At 29.8% G+C, this 22837-nt stretch overlaps 1 protein-coding gene across 9 annotated transcripts in view; it reads right to left on the minus strand.

The window, feature by feature from the left end:
- Positions 1-1815: 1815 nt before the first annotated feature.
- Positions 1816-22837, minus strand: part of LOC129964467 (uncharacterized) — a 441580-nt gene continuing 420558 nt past the window's right edge. For all 9 annotated transcript variants that reach the window (XM_056079101.1, XM_056079105.1, XM_056079106.1 and 6 more), the window contains 4 exons: positions 12263-12394; positions 10702-10823; positions 7406-7531; positions 1816-4882 (listed from right to left, as the gene is read on the minus strand). In XM_056079101.1, coding sequence (XP_055935076.1) covers positions 4781-4882; positions 7406-7531; positions 10702-10823; positions 12263-12394 — 482 coding nt within the window. In that variant the 3' untranslated portion in view covers positions 1816-4780. The remainder of the gene's footprint in view (positions 4883-7405; positions 7532-10701; positions 10824-12262; positions 12395-22837) is intronic.

Raw genomic sequence — 22837 nt, forward strand, 5'->3', positions numbered from 1 at the left:
ATTTATATGGAAAATTACGTCCAATTTTGTTGATTAAAATATCATACAAGATTTAAAATGTAAGTAAGGTAGGTCATTTTTTACAAATTCCAGATTTTAAGAAATTATACCACTTTTTAAAAAAATTCTTCCATAGAAGGATTTCGTTATTTCTTCAGACTTAAATATATTTTACCATTTTAATTTTAGATCATAAAAAAAGTGGTCTACTCAATTTTTAAATAATGATAAAAGTTTGACTTAATATTTAAATGATTAATGTAATAATATAAGTTGGAAGGGATGCATATTTACAGCTTCAAAATCCTTAATATTGTGACACACAGACAAAAATAATGACATCTTGTTTTGTTTTCTTGCAATAACCCTTATCATAAAATCCAATTTTCTGCTCCGTATAGCTTATTATTAGACTAAAAATTCATGCCATGATTCTTTCATGAGTTAGATAAGATTTTTTTAAAAAAATTATTATATAAAAATACTGTCCAATCATAGAGATTTATCTATATAATAAAAATCTAAAGTTTCTCGGTTGCTTTTCCTCTCAATCCTTTTGAATATGTTTGATGATTTATTTATTAAACGTTCAAGAAATAAGCTGAATCGAGTTGAGAAACCACATCAAATATGGGATGACAACATTTAGATATCACGTCTCTGTCCATTAGAACATGAGAGAAATTCTACGAACTACTTCTAAGAAGAATGAGGGATTCATATCTTTATTATTTTTTTCATCAACAACAGCTAAGGTTTTCACGTAGAATAATTATATCTCTTTTCAACACTGAATAGTTTGTATGTATACATATATAATATTTGTATATCCAATGTACAACGATCTTCGTCCTTTTATTCATTTATTTTTTCACAGAGAGGAAAAAATGCAGACGATTAATAACAATGAAAAATAATTTCCAGCATTCCAAAATATTCATCTGACTATTAAAATAATATTTGGTGAGTTAGACCTTCTTCCTCGACTTGAGAACTGTGCTAAGAAAATCTGCTGGAAACCACAAAGAAGAATTCTTCTCCCATTTTCTTCGTCGGAGCACCCCCCTTACACATGGGGTGTTCGACAGAAACGGTGAGGAATTCGTTTAAAAAGACACTCAGAAAAAGATATGTGGAGGAAGAAGAGAGATTAAATGCGAAAGGGAAGGTCACACATTCTTCATGTCTGGGCTTTTACGAAAACAGCTTTGGAACTTTTCTCTCGATCCTAGACGCCATTTTAAGAACATTAAATCATCATCAAGCAATTTGTTTATAATGAGCTTAAGTCTTGAAATTACTTTTATATAGAAATTTTTTGAAATAAAATTTGTTTATCTAATTAGAATGGCTAATAAATTAATTTATCAATAATAATCTGATAATTAATTATTACTAATCTAATTTATTATAATCTAATAATTAATAATCTAATTTATTAATTAGAATTACTAATAAAAAATCTTCTTTTGCAGGTTCCACAGGTTTGAATTTTAAAAATTTTATTCATGAAATTTAAGAAATAATTTCTAGATGAAATAATGTTCCATTCTAGAAATTTCTAAACAAAAATCCCATTTGATGAATTTCAAAATATAAACTTTCTGATTAAAAAAATTCTATTATTTAATTACTTCTCCCCATTATTATTCACGAATTCTATCATTTTAATGTTTTAAATTGAAGAACTGAATTAAAATTTATATTCAAGAATATTAGAAAGACTTTTTTTATAAAGCATTATTCAATTTCAAGTGAATTATTTATTAAATCTTCTTTATATTAATTTTCTTATTGATATAAAGAATATTTTATTTTATCAAATGGGTATTTAAATACGTTTTCATATCATAGCATTTAATTCTAAAAACTAATTTATTACAGATTCAAGGGAAGTTTTAATGACCTAATAGTACATAGGCATTATATATTATCCCTATTTTTTTAAAAAAATATTGTGCTGCTGCTTTAGATGAGTCTTACAAATCAAAGCAAATCCAGAAAATTCTATTTTCTCTACAGTTTCCATAAAAACAAAAAAAATCCATTTTCTTTGTTTCGTAGTTAAGAAGAGATACCAAAACGATGGAAGCTTTAAAGGTTAAATTTCTTCTAGAAGAGCCATTTAAGCCAGATTTCACCTGTAAAAAGCTTTAGCCAATGTCCATCGTCCAAATGCGTAACTCTTACCAGAGGCCATAGCATTTGGCTTATTGGCGGCCATTTGTCTCGATTACTGGACTAGATAGAGTTTTATGAGGAAGGCAGATGCTTTCTCAAAGAGGATTTTTCCCTTAGAAATCTTAAGCTGCTTAGAAAAGAGAGGCAAAAAGCAGCACTTAATCTTGACTGTTCGCCAAAGAATAAAGAACCTCTATTTTGATCCTTTTTTTAAAACCTTAACAATACTAAAATCACTCACATTTCAGTTTTTTAAATCAAAATTTATTTCAGTACATCTTTACTATTTGCTTAGTAATACTTCTTAAGTTAGATTATAATCCGAATAAGATTTAAATCAATGCATTTCCTTCAATAAAAATAATCTTCTTATTTTCCATCTTTCTTATATCTGCATGATGCAAAAATTTCCTATCATGCGCTTTCTTTCATGCAGCATTTGTCTCATTTGATGCGCTCTTGACAATAATTAAAAGAACTTAATTGTAGCGTTAGATGTTAATAAAATAAATAATGGCTCAATTAAGTAAAGGCAGATATAAGTAATTTAGAGAGTAAGTAATGGCTCAAAAAATAATATTCTCAGAATCTTTCACTAAATACTTAATCTTTTCTAATAGCTGGTAATAATTAATAGTCTCCATTGTTTTGGATTTTGGTTCGCTTAATTTTACAATCTCCCTTGAGATGTATTTTTGAAAAATAGTGTTTTGATTCAACTAAATTGAAATTACAGATTTTTACAATGAAATTATAAAGTTAAAACTTTGAAAATCGATTGCTAAATAACATATGATACTATACTTAGAGCAAGTTGTGTTATCTCTTTTTATTTCTATTTTTTACTAGTGTTATTTAAGTCAATGGTTTCCATAATATAGTATTAAAAATCTGTAAATCTAGAGAATATTTGAAATAATAATATATTCATAAACATATAATAATATTTTAATAAAAGAAATTTAAAGCATTTTTTAAAGAAAAATTGTACTTAGGGCGAAAGAATGGTTCCAAAGCAGAACTAAAGCCCTCGAAACACAGTGACCTCAACCACAACGGACAACAGCCACGAGCGGAGGTTGAGTTTGCGAAAATCTTTTTCAAATTCCAGAGAGTTTAGCAATATTTAACACAGATGTACCAAGTGGCCCCCACACTCAACATCCGCTGTATACACATAGGTTCTAAAAGACAAAGACATGGATTTATTTCTGTTGACATAGAATTGCTATCGGTCGCTCGCATCTTTCTTGCAAAGCCTCTGTCGCTCAAACTTGATAAGTAACATATACATTAAAGCATCAAAATAAAGTACATACATTTTTTTTGTCAGTGTCTTTAGAAAATTGCTAATATTTCAATAAGCCCATCGTGTGAAGTTTTCTGAAACTTACGAATTCCAGAGAAAACATGTTTTCAGTAAATGCATTTTGATGGATAGATAGGACTCTCACATAAAACATCTACCAAAATTTCCAAACTATCAGATTAATAAAAAATAAATGGTATCTTGGTCTAATATAAATTTTAGCTCTTTATAATTTATAAAAAATTTTTACTATTAAGAACGTATCTCTTTTGTTCAAATTTTAACTACATTTTTGATGACAATAAGCAATGTAATTGTCTGCAATTCTAAACTCATCAATATATAATTTTACAAGAACAGCATATAACATATCCGAAATAGAATATGTTTTCTTGCAATAAATCTATCATGACAAAATATTTACATGTATATTTGATCCTAATTTAAGCAAGACTTCATCTTTACAATGAGAAGTTTTTTTATTACAGTATTTTCAATTAGTATTTCAATTTTTTATTCCAAACTAATTTAATTTAAGTATACAAGAGCACTAAATGAGTAATTTTTACTCGCGGATTTGATAAATATATGTTTGCAATTTTTTTTTTTATATTAAAGAACTCTTCGTTGACTTAGGGGACATTAATTTCAAAAGTTGGTGAAAATTATCCTTTATGTTTTTGAATAAGTTTCTATCAGTTTAGACAGAATCTTAAACGGAGTTTTGTATTTGAATTAATTGAGCATTAGCTTTAAGCTTTCATCGAAGAGTGACTAAAAGTTTCTCCAGAAGTTTCGAGGACAGGGCAGGGGCACGAAAGATGTGTCGAAGGACACCTACAGAGATGAGAGAACGACCAGAAGACACTCTTCCCGGAGCTACAAGAGGGTGAGGAGAATCCAAAAATAGAGAGATATACACATGATGGTGGACATTGTCCTTCCTGTGGCGAACCTCAGCTGGGGAAGCCTCTCGTCACCTTGGGGAATGGATGACCCCTGCGATTTTTGTACTCCATCGTTTCAGGAGATTCTGCAGCAGTGCTTTCACAGAGATCGCTGGGGAAATGAGTTTTCCAGCGATCTTGCAGCAGCGCTGCAGGCACATCACTATGGAATACATTTTCCCACTGATCTTCACCAATGTCACAAAAGAGATCGTTCATCTGGAATATTCCAAGAGTGTATGCGCGTGTTCCCGTTCTTTTGTTCCTGAGATGGCATTGTTCCAAAAGGGCTCAGGAGGCTTCCATAGCCGATCGCCGGGAGACCCTTTGATGCTTAGAGAAATCATCCCAAAGATGCTTTTAGGTCCGTGGTGTCCACGGATTTGTCTTCTGCAGGGGGTGTCTGGTGCTGTCGACTTTCCTCTTCGTCGTTTCGAATGTCCGCCTGGAAGGAATAAAAATCACATTTGAGACTCTAACAACATGATTTAATTTGTTAAGAATAAAAAGTCATAGCATGAAATATGAATGTTAGATTAATTTTATGGTGACTCTTACTCACCATTTAAGACGGTGCATCATTTTGACGTTTTAGATGATTATTTTTTAATTTCAATTGTTAAAAATATCTACAAAATGGTAAGAAGACGTGGAAAATAATTCGGAAAAATATAAATTAAAACAATTATATACATATTTATTTTTCGGAGCAACGAACAAGTCCTTGTCTTAAGTGAATAAATATGCATCGAATTATTTTCCAAGCGCAAAGGGTTAATATGGTAATACTTAGGGATTGGCATATTAATCATAAATTGTGCAATACATCAAGCGTGCTGCACAAATAATTCAAAACGCGCGAAAATTGTTCTCTCTCTCATTGTTCATAGAGCTGGCGTTTTGGGGTTTACAATTACTTCTTTGTTGTAAGTGCGTTTAAACTAGATTTTTAATTAAGTAAAAATTTATTCAGTACTCAATAATTTTGGAACATATTATTGGGCAAAACTTTATTACTGTAGATAATAATAATTTTTTTTATGTATTGGCTATGGAATTCTTTAAAACTGATTTTGTTTATATTTGAAACATTGATTTTGAAATATGAAAATAGATTTTCCTCCGACAGCTCTTCTTTTTACGATTTAGCACATTGCTTAATTATACATTAAAGATCAAGATCATCCAAAAGAAGAATAGTATTAAAAAAAGATGAAATATGTTATTATTTGTTCTCCCACACAAAATCCTGCGATGAATATGTAAATAATATACTATAAGTCTTGATAGTGGAAAATCCTGTCATGAATATGTAAATAACATACTATAAGCTGGGATCCTGTGATGAATATGTAAATAACATATTATAAGCTTTGATAGTGGTAATTCCTGTGATGAATATGTAAATAACATACTATAATCTTTGATCGCGGAAAATCATGTTACGAATATGTAAATAATATACAAGCTTTGATCGTGGGGAAAATCAATGGGTAATTTAAGTATACTTATAAATAGTTAATTACACCCGTAAAAAAACTTTGCCTTTTGAACCATCATGTACGAGTGGGATAGTAGAACCAAATAATATCATTGGATAAGAAAAGGTGACCTATCTATAATATGGTTTTAGACCTTAATATGGTATAATAGACCTAAAATAATATGTTTTCTTTAGAATTTTCTGTTTCGCGTACATCAGTCGGATAAGATCGAATCATCTTGCCTCCTTTGTTTATAAAGCTAAGTTTAATTGATTCATTAGGTTTAGTGAAAGATCTTTATAAGGATAATTTTCGTAAGAATTTTTATAAGGATAATTGTGATAAACGGAGAAAAAAAACTTTCAACTGGAATTTTTTATATTCGCAAAATTGGTCAACTTATAAATGATACTTATTACTTAATCCTAATATACCTGCATGAAAAATAATGACTTGCATATGATTAATTGACACATAAAACTGCTAAGACATGACACAAACTTGCACAGTACACACAGGCCAATCAATTTTTATTCCACCAGTTTATCTTGGGTTGTTTATGTTTGGTCAGTTTTTATTTCAGAGAATGTGACTCATCATATTCATATTTGCTCCAAAATTGTTATTACGAGTTAAACTCCTCAAAAGCCGGCGTTCTTGCATAGGGGTAGCGCATCTTCCCCGTGTTCTGATCTTCCCGGGTTCGAATCCCGGTTCAGGCATGGTTGTTCTTCATCTGTGTTCTATCTGTGAGGTGTGTGAATGTGCCCCCCTGTAAAAAGGGATTGTGCAAGCGAATGTGTGAGTTTCATCTTCATATGAGCTAGAAATCAGACTTCTGTCCTCGGGTGCTCAGGGGTCTTTACCCTCCGAAGCTACTGCACCTCCTTTCCGTGGTAACGAGGACACGACATCATCATCATCAACTCCTCAAAAGGTATTAAAAAAAACATTTGCCAAAATTTCCATTTGTTTAAAAAAAGCAATTTAAGATGTTAAATTGAATCAGATTATTGCTTTTGTTTTGTTTATTAAGTTATAGTACACTCGCAGATTTCATAAAATAACCTACAATTTGTAATCAAAACTATATCTTTTGCAATCTGGGCTTTTATTATGGAATTCATATAATTAATAACTGCATAGTTCGCTTTGAGGATTTTATATAAGAGTCTGAAAGCATTTGGAGAACTATAAAGTGCATAAAAGAAAGTTCGTATGAAATGAAATATAACATTTATTGCTTTATAATCTTTTAAATCAACAAATCCCAGTCAAAGAGGCACCGCAACCTATTGCCCTAACAATACAGATTAATTAATCGACTGATTTGAGATAAATGTACCTGAATAAAAATCAAATTACTTGTAGAAATGATAGGATATGGAAATCATTTCAACATATTCTACTTATGAAACTCTAGTTCTTTACAAATCATATTCTGATGAGTTAGGTATCATATATAAATGAAACATTTGTCATACCTCTGTGGCAACATCTCTCTGTTCTTCCCAGCAATCCTGGGTGAGACTCGTGCCATTTCTGGAATCGGAAGTGCTGCAATTAGAACAGGTGGAACCTTCCTCCTCTCCTTTCATGTTGGAACTTTCCTAATAGAAGAAGAAATATTCGTTATGTATAATGTTTGATCGTGAATTAAAACGTTTCTTAGGTTCTTAGGAAATAATAAGTACTAGCCGATTTTGGAGACCATATTTTTGCGATCATCCATTCCGATAAATCGATAACTGCAAAAATTTTAAATTAAATATTTGAAATAGATTGCTCTTAATGGTTTCCTTAGTAATATCATTTGAAATTTTGATTGGCATGAAAACTCTAACTGTTTCGCCGGAATTGATGATTCCCAAAATTTCAAATAAATATTTTATACAAATTGTTTTTAGTGGCTCGCTCAGTTCTGCATCGTTCTACTCATTAATCTACGCATTTTTGTAATTTTTTTTTTATCATGAAATTTGAATTTGGAATAGAAGTGATTAAATTTTAACTTGTACAAAATCATGTTTTGCTGAAATTATTTTGAAACTGCACATATTTTAAAAATGGCTCAACACAGCTTATTTGCGTATTTTATCAAAGTTTTAAAATATCAATTAAAAATATAACTTAAACAGAAATCTATTTGTCTTGGAAAGATAAGCAATATATTCTCATCTTTATTTCAGCAACAATTAAAAAAATTCCGAAAAAGCATTTTTCATTACTCCACAGTTTCTCACATAAAATGGGAGCATAATGGAATAATTATGAACACTTATGTAGTTAATACTTGTTATTAATAAATAAATTTGAAAAAAAAGCATTATTTAATAAGCCTTACATAGACTCGCATAAATTAATTCCATAGCATAAAGAAAATAATAAAGTCTATATAACTCGTTCCCAATTATTGTAATTGGCCCTATATTTTCGAGTTCTATGAATTTCATTTTCACGAAAAATAACATTTAATTTGGAGATAGGTTACCTTATAATTGCAATTCTAATTTTATAATGGGATTTGATTTAATTTAGAATGTTCATAAACACAATAAAACTATTCGAACAACTCAGCTTAAATGTATAGCAAAATTTGATATTTAAAAGTCTTTTAAAGAGAATAGAGTGATTATTAAATCATGTAGAAGATATTGATTTCAATGAAATAAAACGCAATCAGTATTTCGGGTGAATCAGTTATGTTTCAAAAGATTCTAGTAAAAAAAAAAAAGAAAAAAAAAAAGAAAGAAATGAGAAAAATGTTGCGTAGCGTTACTATTGCTACATTTTAATCAAATTGTTTTATATAGTAATAATTTCTAAGAACACTATTATTTTGTACAAATATCAGATTATTAGAAACTCTGATACAAATATATTGTACAAATATCAGATTATTAGAAACTCTGATACAAATATATTGTACAAATATCAGATTAGAAGAAAAATCCAGATATGTACGTAAGATATTTTATGAGAAATTAAGTTCATGCAATTAAGAACTTCTTTTATTCCAATTTCTATGTTTAGAAAAGAAAAAAAATTTCTGTGGGGACAACAAAAATATAAACGTAACCTCAATAAAATTCCCGGATTGGAATGATTTTACTGACAAAGGTATAATGAATGCAAATGAAAAGAAAATTTTAAAGCTAGTTTTTCTTATAAGAAAATCTGTTCAGTTGGAAAAACTTTCATTCATTCTTCAAGACTTCTATTCATGTATTAATTATTTAAAACGGATTAAAAAAATCTTATTAGATTACAAATGTTTATTCTTATGGTAAAAGATTAAAAATAGAATAAAAATTTGATTGTTCATGATGCATTTTATCTGTTCTATTACATTCCCATCTTCTATAATATATAACTAACTTAACATATACTCAATCAATAAAAAGTTAAACCTAACAGAATGATAGTAATTTAATAAGAGTGAATAAAATGTAAGCCTTAGGGATTGCAAATTTAATTACCAGAAAACTTCAGCACGAGATAGAAACTATTTCTCAAACTTCAGAAATTATCGACGAAAGATTTTCCAAATAAAGCAATATTCATATCTGTCAGAAACACGCTTCAGCCTCCTCGGTAGCCCAGAACCCAGATACAATAGCGAATAATAATCCTCGCACCGTGAACATCGTTATCCAATATGGACAACAACTCCCTAATGAACAATGGTGATTACCACCGATAACATCTATCACGATGCGATCCAAATATCCGTAACGATCTTGCCAAATCTGTATCGACCAGTCTGTTCTATCTAACAGTATTCGTCGTTAGAGCCCGCTTGTCATTACGAACATCTCGGAACTCAGTTAACGTGTTATTTACCCCGGGAAGATATTCGTTAAGAATCGTTCGTTTTGGCCGAGAGAATCCTGAAGTCATCAACGGCTTCAACACTGCTCGCTCAATTTCGGTATCTTCAGACTATAAATATTTTAATCGTCTGCAATTATTTCTGAAGTCGAAGTTTTAGTAATCAATATTAATCTACCGGTTTAATTTGGAAAGTGTTCAGTCTTCGAATGTTATTGCTGTAAAATGAACAGACGCGCTAACGTGGATGATATTTTAAGCATGGAAAGAAGGCTTAATTTCTTGAGTTCCAAATATTATTCGAAAATGTCAAAGAGTTATGCTGATAATGCAATATAGAATGGAAATTTTCAAATGTGTATTAACGATTTTATTTATATTTATAAGTTGATTCATTTTTTTGTTAAAATTTGTTTTGTTAAAATTTTTCTTAGTTATTATAGAGATTCAAGATTTAATTCCAGTCAGTTCTTTAAAATTCTAAGTAGTTCATTTCTTTTCTCGAAGTTCTGAATGTTTGTAAACTAAATAAATGGAAATGAATTTTATCCATAATGCAACATTTTCAAACAGTTTTTACAGCTATATTTATATAAATTACGATATAATTAAATTTGTTCCGCAAAATATTAAGCTATAATTCTTACGAAAATTTAATTCAACATAAAATCAATCGATCAATAGAAAAACAGTTTTTACATTATTAAAAGACAAAAACAGTTTTTTTTATTAAAAGAAAACAGTTTTTTTATTAAAAGATAGAAATATTTTATGGAATAAAATCCTAACACACAAATATTACTAAGCCTAATTCTAAGAAATTTAACATTAAAAATTAGAAAATGATTCAAAGTCTTCTTCAACGCAATCTGAAACAATTTACTTGCTAAAATCTCAATGTTTTCTTACAATAATACTTTTCCATAAAATGCGATTTCAAAGTGCTTACTGTGAGTTCATCTTCCTTGACATAAAGAAGCGCGTTGTGTGCAACCTGAAAGTGCTGCACTAAATCCCACCACGTGTTTTGTCGTGACTGGCACTGGGCGCACACCGGCATTGCTGGGGCTCCTGAAATGCATAATGTATTTCAATTAATTCCTGCATGTATTTGTGTAATGTAATAAAATAAGTCAAAACAAAAATATTAAAAAAAACTTTTGAGTCTTTAATAAATAATTTATACTATAATTTATTGTGGATTGAAAATGCCTCTTATTTCTAATTTAATATCAAATATCATCACTGATGTCATATTAGAATTCAATAAATGAATCTATTAACTTAAAATTAATAAGTAAAAATTAATGTAATGTATTATCATCGAAAACATACACTTATTTTAAAACAGTAAAATGTCAGGAAATAAATGAAAGAGTGATACCCAAATTCCTTTTTTGTGAGCATAAAGTAACTCGGGGTAAATAAAAATAATTTTTAAAAACAGTTCTGATAGAACATAAAAAGGTAAAATTTTTATTTTATATTGTATAGTCTTTTATTTCAAATTTATTATTATAAATATTAAGAAATCTTGGAATCAATATATATTCAAATTCAATACCAGGTGTCACCTTTAACACGGAAACTAAATTTAATAGAACTACTTATCCATTAATAATTTCAATCTAAAGGCTTTAATTCAGCATACACCTTGATATATTCAGCGTTATTCAGCATTTAAATAATTTCATGTCTACTAGATTATATAAAAACTGCTTTTGTAAAAAATATAAAATTTGCGAAATCTTTTTATCATCTGAAATGTTTATTAATTAAAATGAGATTATCGGTAGAACCAGAAGACTTTCCAAATACCAGAAATAATTAATTCTTTTAGAATTCTGCTCATGTGTTCTGGCAATAGTTTTTCATTTGTATTCTTGTTCGCTAATAATAAAAAGTATTGTTACAATTATTTCATAATTTTTTCATTATTGCATATTCAAGTCAATAAAAGATCCCCAAATATATATATATATATATATATATAAAATAAAAATAATAAATAAATAAATAAAAATAAAACGAATATATCAAAGAATAAAAGTAGAGGATTTCAAAGTATAGAAAAAGAATATCAACAAATATCTTCATTTCAAAATCATTTGCATCAACAAAATAATTATTAAATGTCGAAAAAATAATGAAAATTTGAAGGAAATTGCAAGGGATTAAAATGTGTATTATTTAAAAAAATAAAATTTTGCATACAAAAAATCAGAAGACTCTTATAGAAATATTTCTTCTCAGAAAATTTATTCTGATATTACAACTAAAAAACGGCAAAGTTTTGTTTGATTTCTAATTTCTTGAATATTTTATTAGCTTTTACACTTTGAAAAGTTCATGATAATATCTTCTCATGTGTTAAATAATAAGTGTGCAAAATTTGACTGAATTCAGCACAGTTGCATAAGAAGACATGTGAAGCATACATATGCACATATAGCCATTAAAATTGATTGATTTGACTAGGCTGTAAATTCTGGTAATGTGTGAAGACTCACCAGGAGGACTGGATGTGTGTTGACATCTGCAGGTGAAACGTAGTTTGCAGCTTTGTTTTTTATGCTCGATGAGCTTGTGTATTCCGGGGAACACCTCTTTGCAGTTCCCACAAATCAGGATATCTGGCTCTCCTAGGAAGAAAGAAATATAAGGAAAATGACTCAAAGAAATAGAAATAAGCAAAATATTTTTAATTATACAAACAAAACAAATGTATCATCTTTCATTCAAAACAGTAGTGGCAAATCAGCTTATGAATTAAGCAATTATGTTAAAGGCCTTAAAAAAACCTATAACCCCAATTTCAAAATTTGTTCTTAATTATTTAGCACCACCATTGCAGATCATAATTTATTTATAAGGGGGACAAAAATTAAATAATAGCTTGAAAACGATTTATTTTCGGAAATCCGATATTAGAAACACAACAAAATAATTAAATAAATACAAATAAAAATATAAATATGTACAACATAATTAAACATAAATCCAAAGAGAATAGTTTAGGAGAGTTGGAAAAAGGCAGAGGAAATAATAGAAACGACTACTTTTAATGGTCCCAATGATCAGAAATGAGTTGCGTTTTTTTTCCTACAATTTCAGTAAGATCATAAAAATGTAAATTCTGTCATTTATACGCCATTTCGCTATCATTATTATACAATGTCGAGTAAAATTATAAACATTTTGAATTTTAGCTTGGACTCACATCGAATCGTTCTTCAAATCTGAGTTGATATTTGGTAGAATAACAATATAGTTTTAAGTAAAAACTGAGGATATGGGTTATAACAAACAAATGGTAATTTAGAATAATATATAAAAGTATTACACCAAAATAGAATTTAAAAACATTCTTTTATTAATTACTAAAAATATAAATTTCTTCTATTTTAATTACTTTATAGTCTTTAATACGTAATTAATTATTATAAATAGTTGATGAAAGAAATAACTGAAATCGGTTTTTATCAAATTTATTTCAGGATGACGCTAATAGTACAGAATCAAAACGTATTTAAATTAATCCATTTACTCAAAATTAAGTTTGAAGGTATGAAAAAAGTATTGTCATCGAGAATTCACTGAGTCACACGAAATTTCTAATTTGTAGAACATTAAGAAGCAAATAAAAGAGATTATAAGATCCCAACAAAAATTCTTTTCTTCATGAATAAAATAATATATAATAATCAAGCGGAATTTAAAAAAAAAAATATTTGATTTTACATTGCATTTACTTAGGTTTTTCGTCTTAAAATTTTGCTCTGAAACAGTTAAAAAATATTTTACTTAAAAGTAAAGAATTTCGCTCAAAAACTGTATGAAATACAATGTGGCATTTGATGTTACATTACATGCACCATAAGATGATTTCGCATTTAATCCAAAATACAAATTTACTGCCTTAAAAGATATTATGACTTGAATTTTAAAAATCTTTCGCTTTTCACTTCTTCACTTACATGATCTCTAATATTTTCGAAACGATACAGAATTTATAGCAAAAGTAAGAACTCTGTTTTTCTCGTAAAAGCTGACATTTTTATAACGAAAAAAATATTTCTATCTGTAAGATGGTTATTTGGAACTAAAATTCAAGGTTTTATATCTCATATTAAAACATTGGATCTGCAGACAATTTTATCATCAAAATTCTGAGTCGTTATAGGCTATAAAATATATCCAGACCCTTTATCACAAAAAATGACATTTCTTTTTACTAAATGTCAGAGTCATCAGTTTACAGAAAGTGATGTTAAACTCATAGTATTGAACATCCAGACAGTTCATTCCCAAACGATTTTAAGAATTGAAAGAATTCCCCTCAGTTTTTTTCCCTTTTTACTTAACGAAAATGTATGTAACGTAAAATTTCAAAGTAGAAAATTGATAAAAGTATTATTCCAGCTTGACAGTTGAAATTAATCTTATTTATCGAAATTTTATTCTTTATTTTTTTACAGTTAACAATTGCAATATTGAATGCTTTACTTTACAATATTTTTCTATTAGTGGAAGACACGATAAAACTCGCCAAATTCTATCGCCTACACACCAAATCTTAGCAAAATTCACCATAGTTTAGTGACAGTACGTTTGCGCCGTTAACTTAGTGATGAATGACGCCAACATTTCATAAGTTCTTTTACCTATAAAATTCCTATGTTATGATTATTTTAAATGGAAGTATTTTTTCGCAAGTATAAACTTAAATTCTTGTTTAATAAAAATGTATTTTACCTTATTATATTATAATTTTAATTTGTCTTGTCTATGAAAGAATCAAATTCTTATTCCTTTCGAAGTTTTATTACAAGTTAGAACTTTCTATTAGTGAAAACGAATTTAAGAATAAAAATAATGTGGATACAAGCAATTGCATGCACTGCTGCCTTTTTTTGTGTTTTTCTATTACATGAAAAATAAAATTAAGGAAATAGTTTAGAAAATGAGACTCGATTAAATAAATTGCAGCAAAAGAAACGATTTTTTTCATATGAAGTTTCATGAAGAATATTATTTCAGCTATAATATTTCCATATAAAATTTTTTAAGGAAGAAAAATGTTTTATTGTTAGTTTGTTCAAAAAATAAATAAAATTAATAATCTTTAAAAATTTTTTAAATAAAATTTATTGCAAATAATTAGCTTTCTCCTTCATTAAAGCCATATAATATAGAAGTACATGAGCAAAATAAGGAATCAAATGTCTTTAAGAAATCCAGTTTATTTATTTTCTTTTGAAACTTCTTAACTATAATTATTAACTCGAAATCAATGTCCAAAAATGTCAAAAAATACAAATGATTTAAAATACAAATACATAGTTTAGTTCTAACTTTTCCTTATATGCATAAAATAAATTAAACATAATAATTTCTATTGCTTTTATAAGAAAGGCTTTTTAAAATCTAAATATTCAGATCTTTTTCAAAGTGATTCATGCATTTTAACAAAGTATACTAAATAAATACAACACAATAGAAAGGATGCTAGATTAAAGTTGTTCATTATAATCTGTACATTGAGGAAGGGCAATTTAACCTTTCTTGTACAGGAGATGAAATGCAAGATATTCTCTTAAGTTAAATATTCTAATGAAGAAACAGAAGTTTGGTCTAGTTTATTTTCAAATCAAGGGAAGGATGGCTTTTTTTACCCTCCGTGGATAGTCTATTTATTATCTCGAGACTTGTAAGATATTTCTTTATTAAATAAATAAAGAAATGATGAGCTATAAATTTATTTTCAATTCAGTTAAATTGCCCCATATAATTGCACCATTTATATAGGCATCGGGTTTTCTAAAAAAGTGCATTGTCGATCAAATAAGCTGGGATTGGATCGATAATTTTATACAATGCTATTCAATGTTCGACACTGGAAGATATCGGGAGTGGATCGATAATTTTATACGTTTTTATTCCAAAAATTCCATTGACGATGACACATGTCAAGATTGGATCAATAATTTTATACAGTATTATTCAAAAACTTGCTTCTGCGATGAAACAAGTCAGGATAGGATCGATAGTTTTATAGAGTGTGGTTCAAAAAATTGCATATAAGATGAAACAAGCTTGGACTGGATAGATAATTTTATACAGTGTTATTCAAAAAAATATATTGGTTAGAATCATCCATACTTTCTTTGAAAACGTTTGAAAAGAAGAAAGAATGGTAGCATAATTCAAAAAGAAACTTAAAGTGTTGTTTACCTACATAATAATTGCACCGAATGATTTTTCTCGGTCACATAAACTATATACATACGACAATCCCCTTCGTTATCATGTCTCATTCCCTTTGTGTATTTGAACTTGAATGAAGTAAACAATATGAGATTCATATAGTAATAAAAACTATTTTCCTCTGAATGCCTGAAGGTTGCATTTAACAAATGTCAAATTGCATCAGAGTTTGAACGAAGATGATTGGATGATATTTGTTGACAAAAGCTTGAGGCAATAGAAATGGAAATGAAAAATTGAATTGAACGATTTTAAATTTTAACCAGAGCATAACTTTGTAGGCTGAATACTTCATGCATTTTAACAGAAGGTGAGAAATGTCGTTTAATTCATTGGAACTAATACATAAAGAATGAGTGGAAAAGCTGAATTTGCGCAAGAAGCCTGTTATTATGAGCAATGTGTTAATTACACTTGAAACAAGTTTTTTTTTCTGTACTCTTCTTTCATTTAGTTGTAATAAGGCCTGAAAAATTTCTAATCGGAGCTGTCATTTGTCTCTATGATTATGAGATTATTTAGATGAAATTCTTTTTTCAATGTGGGGCTAATATCTTATGAAGATATTTAGTATTTGAGTGGGAAGATTTCTATTACTGTCTCAGCAAATTCACTCACTGTTGGGCAGATTTAAATGAAAACATGCAGAATACATATGAGAGTATAAAATGCACCCTCGTTCAAGCAGAAGGTATGATTTGAGACATGCTTCGAGTTATCTGGCGCGAAATGGACAGCGCAAGGAGGTTCCCCGGGTGAGCAAGAAAAGTTAGTATTTATTAATTAATGACGAAAGAGCCAAAACTCACCAAATGTTGCACCAAAATCAAATTCTTCACCATATCGTTTTATGTTCTTCACTATGTTGTTTGTTTTCACCAACGAATCGCCAATCCTTCACTTTTAATTATTAATGTTGCAAAATTTCCGGGGTTCGTTTGGATAGTGGAAATTATATGGTGTGAAGAACGCTCAATCACCAGGCGGCAGTAGAAAATAAAACAACGACGTTTATTTACCCGAAGACACACAGGGCAGCACAAAGACGACAACTATATACAGCACAGAAGACGATTATCTTCAGCCGAGACGTGCAGCTTACAACAGATTCTACGGTAGACAGTAGCATACAGCTTAGTTCAGCACTAGCTTCACTCCGTCTCTGCTCCGCTTTTCTCTGGAAGACCAGTTCTTTACCGTCGCTTCCGACGACTCTTCGACTCCACTGGTCCACGACGACGACTCTGGTTCACTATTCCTCCCCGGCAGCTGCAGCTCCTTTTATAGGTCTCATGAGGCGGGGCTAGAAGCATCTCAACCAATCAGGAACGTTCGAGGCGTAACTCGGTTCCTACTGGACGGGTCGGAAAAATTCTCGATGTTTCGGGTATAATCTATTTTGGCGCCAAAGTCGCCAAATTCTTCGCCAAGTCGCCAAATGATCGCCAAGTTTGTCGCCAAGCTCTGGGACCTCCTATGGAACCAACCATGCTGGGAAGCAGCATCACAGGTTCGTAACAATAAGTACCGAGAAGTTGCACTCAAACAAAACTTTTGTATTTTGTATTGTATCAATCTTTTGTATTGTGTACATATTTTTTTTCTAACGTTGGTTACAAGAAAGTTGTATACAGTCTTTCTATTTGTAATTGATAAAATAGTTTTAAATAACCTTGTATTTTTACGAAATTTTCAGCAAATTTCGTATTTTATTAAACCTAACTAACAAGTGATTTTCGGATTCAAAATGAATTTAACACGTTAAGCGCCAGCTGTAATTTTGGTCCTTTCCTTATAACTCGTTTGATACGCTGACAATCAGACATCAACGTAAAGTTGTGATACGACTACAGTTTATTATTTTGTGATATCCAAATTAAAATGTATTAAGAGAATATAATTTTAAAATGTATATAGTCAATTTACAATGACTAATGCAGCCTGAACGAAAATTATTTTATCAGTCAACAGTGACTGATGCGGCATGCACGAAAGATACAATCACCAGTTACTGACACAGACATAACATGAAGTTTAATATGGATCAACTATAACTGCCATGGTGCTTAAAGAATAAAAAATAATATTCTAAAGTCCGTTTCAAGACAGACAAAATCACTAAGCAATTTTCGTTATCCTTTCCTTCGTAAAAATCTTAAAACACTTTTGACACTCCAGAATAAGCGAAATATCTTGAGCAAATCATTTAAAAGGAAATAAATTTTACATATTTTAGATACAACTGACCATGCAATCACTTTCAATTCCCTCTAAACTATTGATAACAATTTGCGCTCAAGAAGTGGCGTGACAACTATCTGGAGATTCAGCAGTGGTATGAAGAATGACTGAAATGTATTTATTGTAGTCTATTTCCCAGTTCGCGATGCTCTAATCAGGAAGACAAATATGCCGCACAACAGGGAGTGGACTAATAAACAACGCAAATAGCAAGGGAGATACTTCGAACAGTCCGAAAGAAGGACACTGGCGAAAATGAAAGTGGAATTGGCAATTAAGGGCAACATCGGGGAGTATCAAGTGGTTCGGTAAATATCTAGTTTCATAAATTCCCATCGTTGCTGGGATTTTAAATTAACTTAAGGAGAAGTGACAGATTATACGAAGTGGAAAACATTGATTAGGATTACGTTGCAACGAGCTTGGCATTTAATGTAATTTACTTCTAAGATGTTGTTATATTATTTCTCAGTTTAAGAATAGAATAAATTCATTTCTAGAGGGCAAATAGTTTTTTTTTTGCTTTGCGTTTTTTTGCAAATATAATGCAAATGGAATGCTTATATAATGCTTTAAACTAGTTTAAAAATAATTCTATTTATTAAGGCAATTAAGAATTTGGGAAAATAAGTCATTTTAGGCCTTGATTCAGAGTCCATTTTGAAAAAGCAATCCATACATTTTTAGATCACAGTGTTATAAATTCTCGGGATAAAGACCGGAGGTCACTTAATCAACACTAGATTGCCCAGTCATACATAATCCAAATGCAAGTTGACCCTTTGCTTTCGGAGAAGTAATTCGATGCATAATTATTCACCTAATACAGGGACTTATTTATTACTCCGAAAAATATATGTATATAATTTTTTTAGGTTGAATTTTGCCGAAAAATCAATCTACATCTTCTTATCACTCCGTAGATATTTTTTAACGATCAAAATTAAAATAAATAAATGTCAGAATGATGCACCGTCTTGAATGGTGACTGAAAGAGGCCAACCGAATGCAGAGGGTTAAATCTATAGGGATTAAATATTTATCAACTAGTGTGATAATACATTTGGACAGATGAAATATCGGTTCAGATGCTGTTTTCGTGATCTGATCAAAGTTTAAAATTACGAGATATGTTCCAAAATATCTGTCACATACTCAGCCAAAGAACATCAGTATTAAAAAAAAATACATATAATTGTCATCATTTGTAAAAATATTGTAGTGAATGCCTATCATAAATCATATATATCTATCATAAATTATATGTATTTATCATAAATCATATCAAATATCTGTAAACTGCAGGCTTCGTCAATGTTGTCTGTGACGTAATTACCGCGCCGCTCATCATTCGGGTATGCTTCTAAAAAAGCTATTATCTCTCCTTCTCTTCGGAACTCTCTCGCGCACTGCTTCGGTGAAGCTCATAGTAAAAATCGAATGTTTAATTTCTTTAGTTAAATTGTAAGTATAAATATATATATTTCTAAAACGTTGCAATAATTGGAGTCGCAACAAATCATACCAATCCTAATTACGACAATATCCTGAGAGAACGTTATGATTTTCCAAAGGATATTAGTCATACAGTGTATAATTGCCATGAAAATCTTCTAACAGAAATTCAACTATTGAGAAACTATTGTCACGACGATGAATGTTCAATATGATCAAATTACTAAAAGATGCCAGTTTAAATTCTGGATATGCATGCTTCGTTTACAATCTCTAATATTTCATGTATCGAGATCTTAACATGAGTCTGTAGGAATTTAGAACTCTTAATTAACTGTATCCATTAACAAACAATCGGAGTAATTTTAAAGATGTCTAGGAAGGCACAATCCGTAGATATGTGGATGATATGAAAACTAGTCACGTGGAATATTTTCATGGAACTCCTATTGGGCACGCACAGCGAAACCTTCCATCCACAGAATGGCCTTTCTGCATATGCTGCTAACAGTAGGCAGTTAAATCTACCGTCATCAATGCATGCAGTATGTGAACTTTCTAGTAACTGCAACCGTATTGATTACAGAGTGAAATATAGGCCTTTTGAGTAATTCATAAATCAACTAATAGAGAAATTGCTATTGAAAGCTGAAATTTTAATCGATTTAGTATTTTTGCAGAATATGATAAAATACAAAAATTGATAAACCAAAAAAAGCAAATGAAAGCTATTGAATATCATTTAGTAACGGAGAGATGCAGTCTTGATTCTACACAAAAACATCATTGAATCAGAAAGAAGATATATTAACCGGTTAGCTGTCATGGTCTCCATTTGGGGATTTTGGAATTTTACATACACCACGCAGCGGTAAAAATGTATCTGGTGCGCCTGACACTTTAGTTTCATTATATATACAATATTACATGTATTAGAAATTGTGCATTCTGTGCTTCCATTCTTTATAATAAGCGAACAAATATTAAATTCATCTGTAAGTTGAACGGAACAGAATTGCTATATTTGAATCATTATATTTTTGGTTTGGTTTTTACATTATAATGAAATACCGTACATAGTAAATATGTAGTTTAGAAGTTATAGTAACGACCTGTTCATTGGCCAGTCCTTTGCTTTTTTATTGAAATTATTTTATTGATCATTTTATAAAGATGCTCTTTTTCAAAAAGTTTCAAATATTTTCAAAACAAAACACGATTTCAATATAATTATACTGTTACACAACTTTTGAGTTCATATGTATAGTTTATCCAGCCAAAAAATTAAAAAAAAATGATATTTATTGTATAGAACATGTCACTGAAATGTTTTGCATAAACTTAATTTAGGTTAGAATAACAACCAAATAATAATTTTGAAAATATATATTTCAACAGTTATTAATCTAAAGAATTTGGTAGGACTAGGTTGATTGAGACTGGGAAACTAAATTGCATGCGAAATAATGAACCAGATTAACACAGTGGCTTCAGCTTGAATTACCAGTGATTCACAACGACTTTAGTTAAAAAGTCGTTAGATGATATTAGAATTAGAAAGAATTAGATGACACCTTCTCAAATACAGTTAAGAGACGACAAAAAAAGAAAAAAAGAGTAACCTAAAAGGTCATATGAACCATAGGTGTGAGTCGTGGAAGCTAACGTGTTAAAAACTCTAAATTAAAAATTAAACTTATTTCAAATATGTCATGCAATATAATGGAAAAAAAATTATTTGATAACAGTCAGTATAGCTATTATAATTCCAATGAATGAATATTAAAAGCAAAACATTATTTTTAAGCAAATATTATCTAATAAAAAGAATTAAAAAAAGTAAATCCCTTGAAGAATTTTCTTTCATAAAAGAAATCTTTTTCTAAATCAAATGAATAGGATTTACATTATCAATGAAGTATTCTTTTTTTGCACAAATCAACCTCACAGCGTTGTTTGATCTAGATTTTTCCTTTATAAGTAACTCAACTATTTTTAGCAATTTTTTAATGAGATATGAAACAGATGTAATGCTGAAATTTGAAAAAAGGTGAAGCTAATTACGGTTATTCAATATTCGGGCTCCAAGGAAATTTTAATTTACTTTATCAATACTTATCTTAAAGGTGGAAAAATTATTTTATTTCCTCCAAGTCTTATCCTATGACTTTTAGGCAATCACCAATAATGTGAGCGGTAAAAAAAATTAATTAGTTTTAAAATATATGTTCAAAATAAACCTTTTAATTCAATGACTTTCAAATTAATAATTTTTTTTTACATAGTATGCATTTATAAACGATAAATTTATTCAAAAATTAGAAAAGAAATGATAACGCGATTATAAAAATAGGAACTATGAACTAGCGATAATAAAATATTCCCTTCAAAAATATTTTCAAAACTGAAAATAATTATGCGAAGCGCAAATTAGCGACCACAATTAAAAGAATTCGTGAACACGGAAGAATAATTTTATTGCAATTAGAGTTGCACAATATACCAAAACTAAAGGGGGGAAAAACCCGTCCACGTACTTTCCAGGGTTATCTTCATACTAAACAAGCAAAACTTATTTATCTCCAAAAAGGATTTCACATTTCTATGAAAAATAATGAGCAACAATTTCATAAATTTGTTGCTATTTATTTTTTACATCACCCCACGATGCCCTACGTTTTCTGTTACAAAATCGAGAAAAAAAAGTACTTCAGCACGCCCTCACCCCCCAGAGTCCTCCAACTAATAGCCCCCTCCCTCCCCCCATATGTTCTGGCATGGGCCCTGCAGAAGATATTTCCCAGAAAATGGATTAGGTCTCCACCCGATAATTTTCTCCCAAACTTTTAGAGAGCAGCGAAGTTTTGACAAGAACTTCCAAGTAAGAAGAAACAACCTGAGGGAACAATGGTTCAAGATAAACCCTCCCCAGGGGCCGAGGATCGTGGGTAGATTCTATTCTTAGTGGTTAGGAAAGAAGGTGCTAACGAGATTCTTTGTTCTGCATCCATGGTGCGGGACTTCGTTAGCGGTCGCCTCATTAGGCACAAGAAGGCCGAGTATCGACAAGTGTCTCCCTGGGGACGAAGTTTCGGCCTTACTTGAGTGATTGAATAAATGAG

The sequence above is a fragment of the Argiope bruennichi genome, chromosome 1 (assembly GCF_947563725.1).
Source record: "Argiope bruennichi chromosome 1, qqArgBrue1.1, whole genome shotgun sequence".
Lineage (NCBI taxonomy): Eukaryota > Metazoa > Arthropoda > Arachnida > Araneae > Araneidae > Argiope > Argiope bruennichi.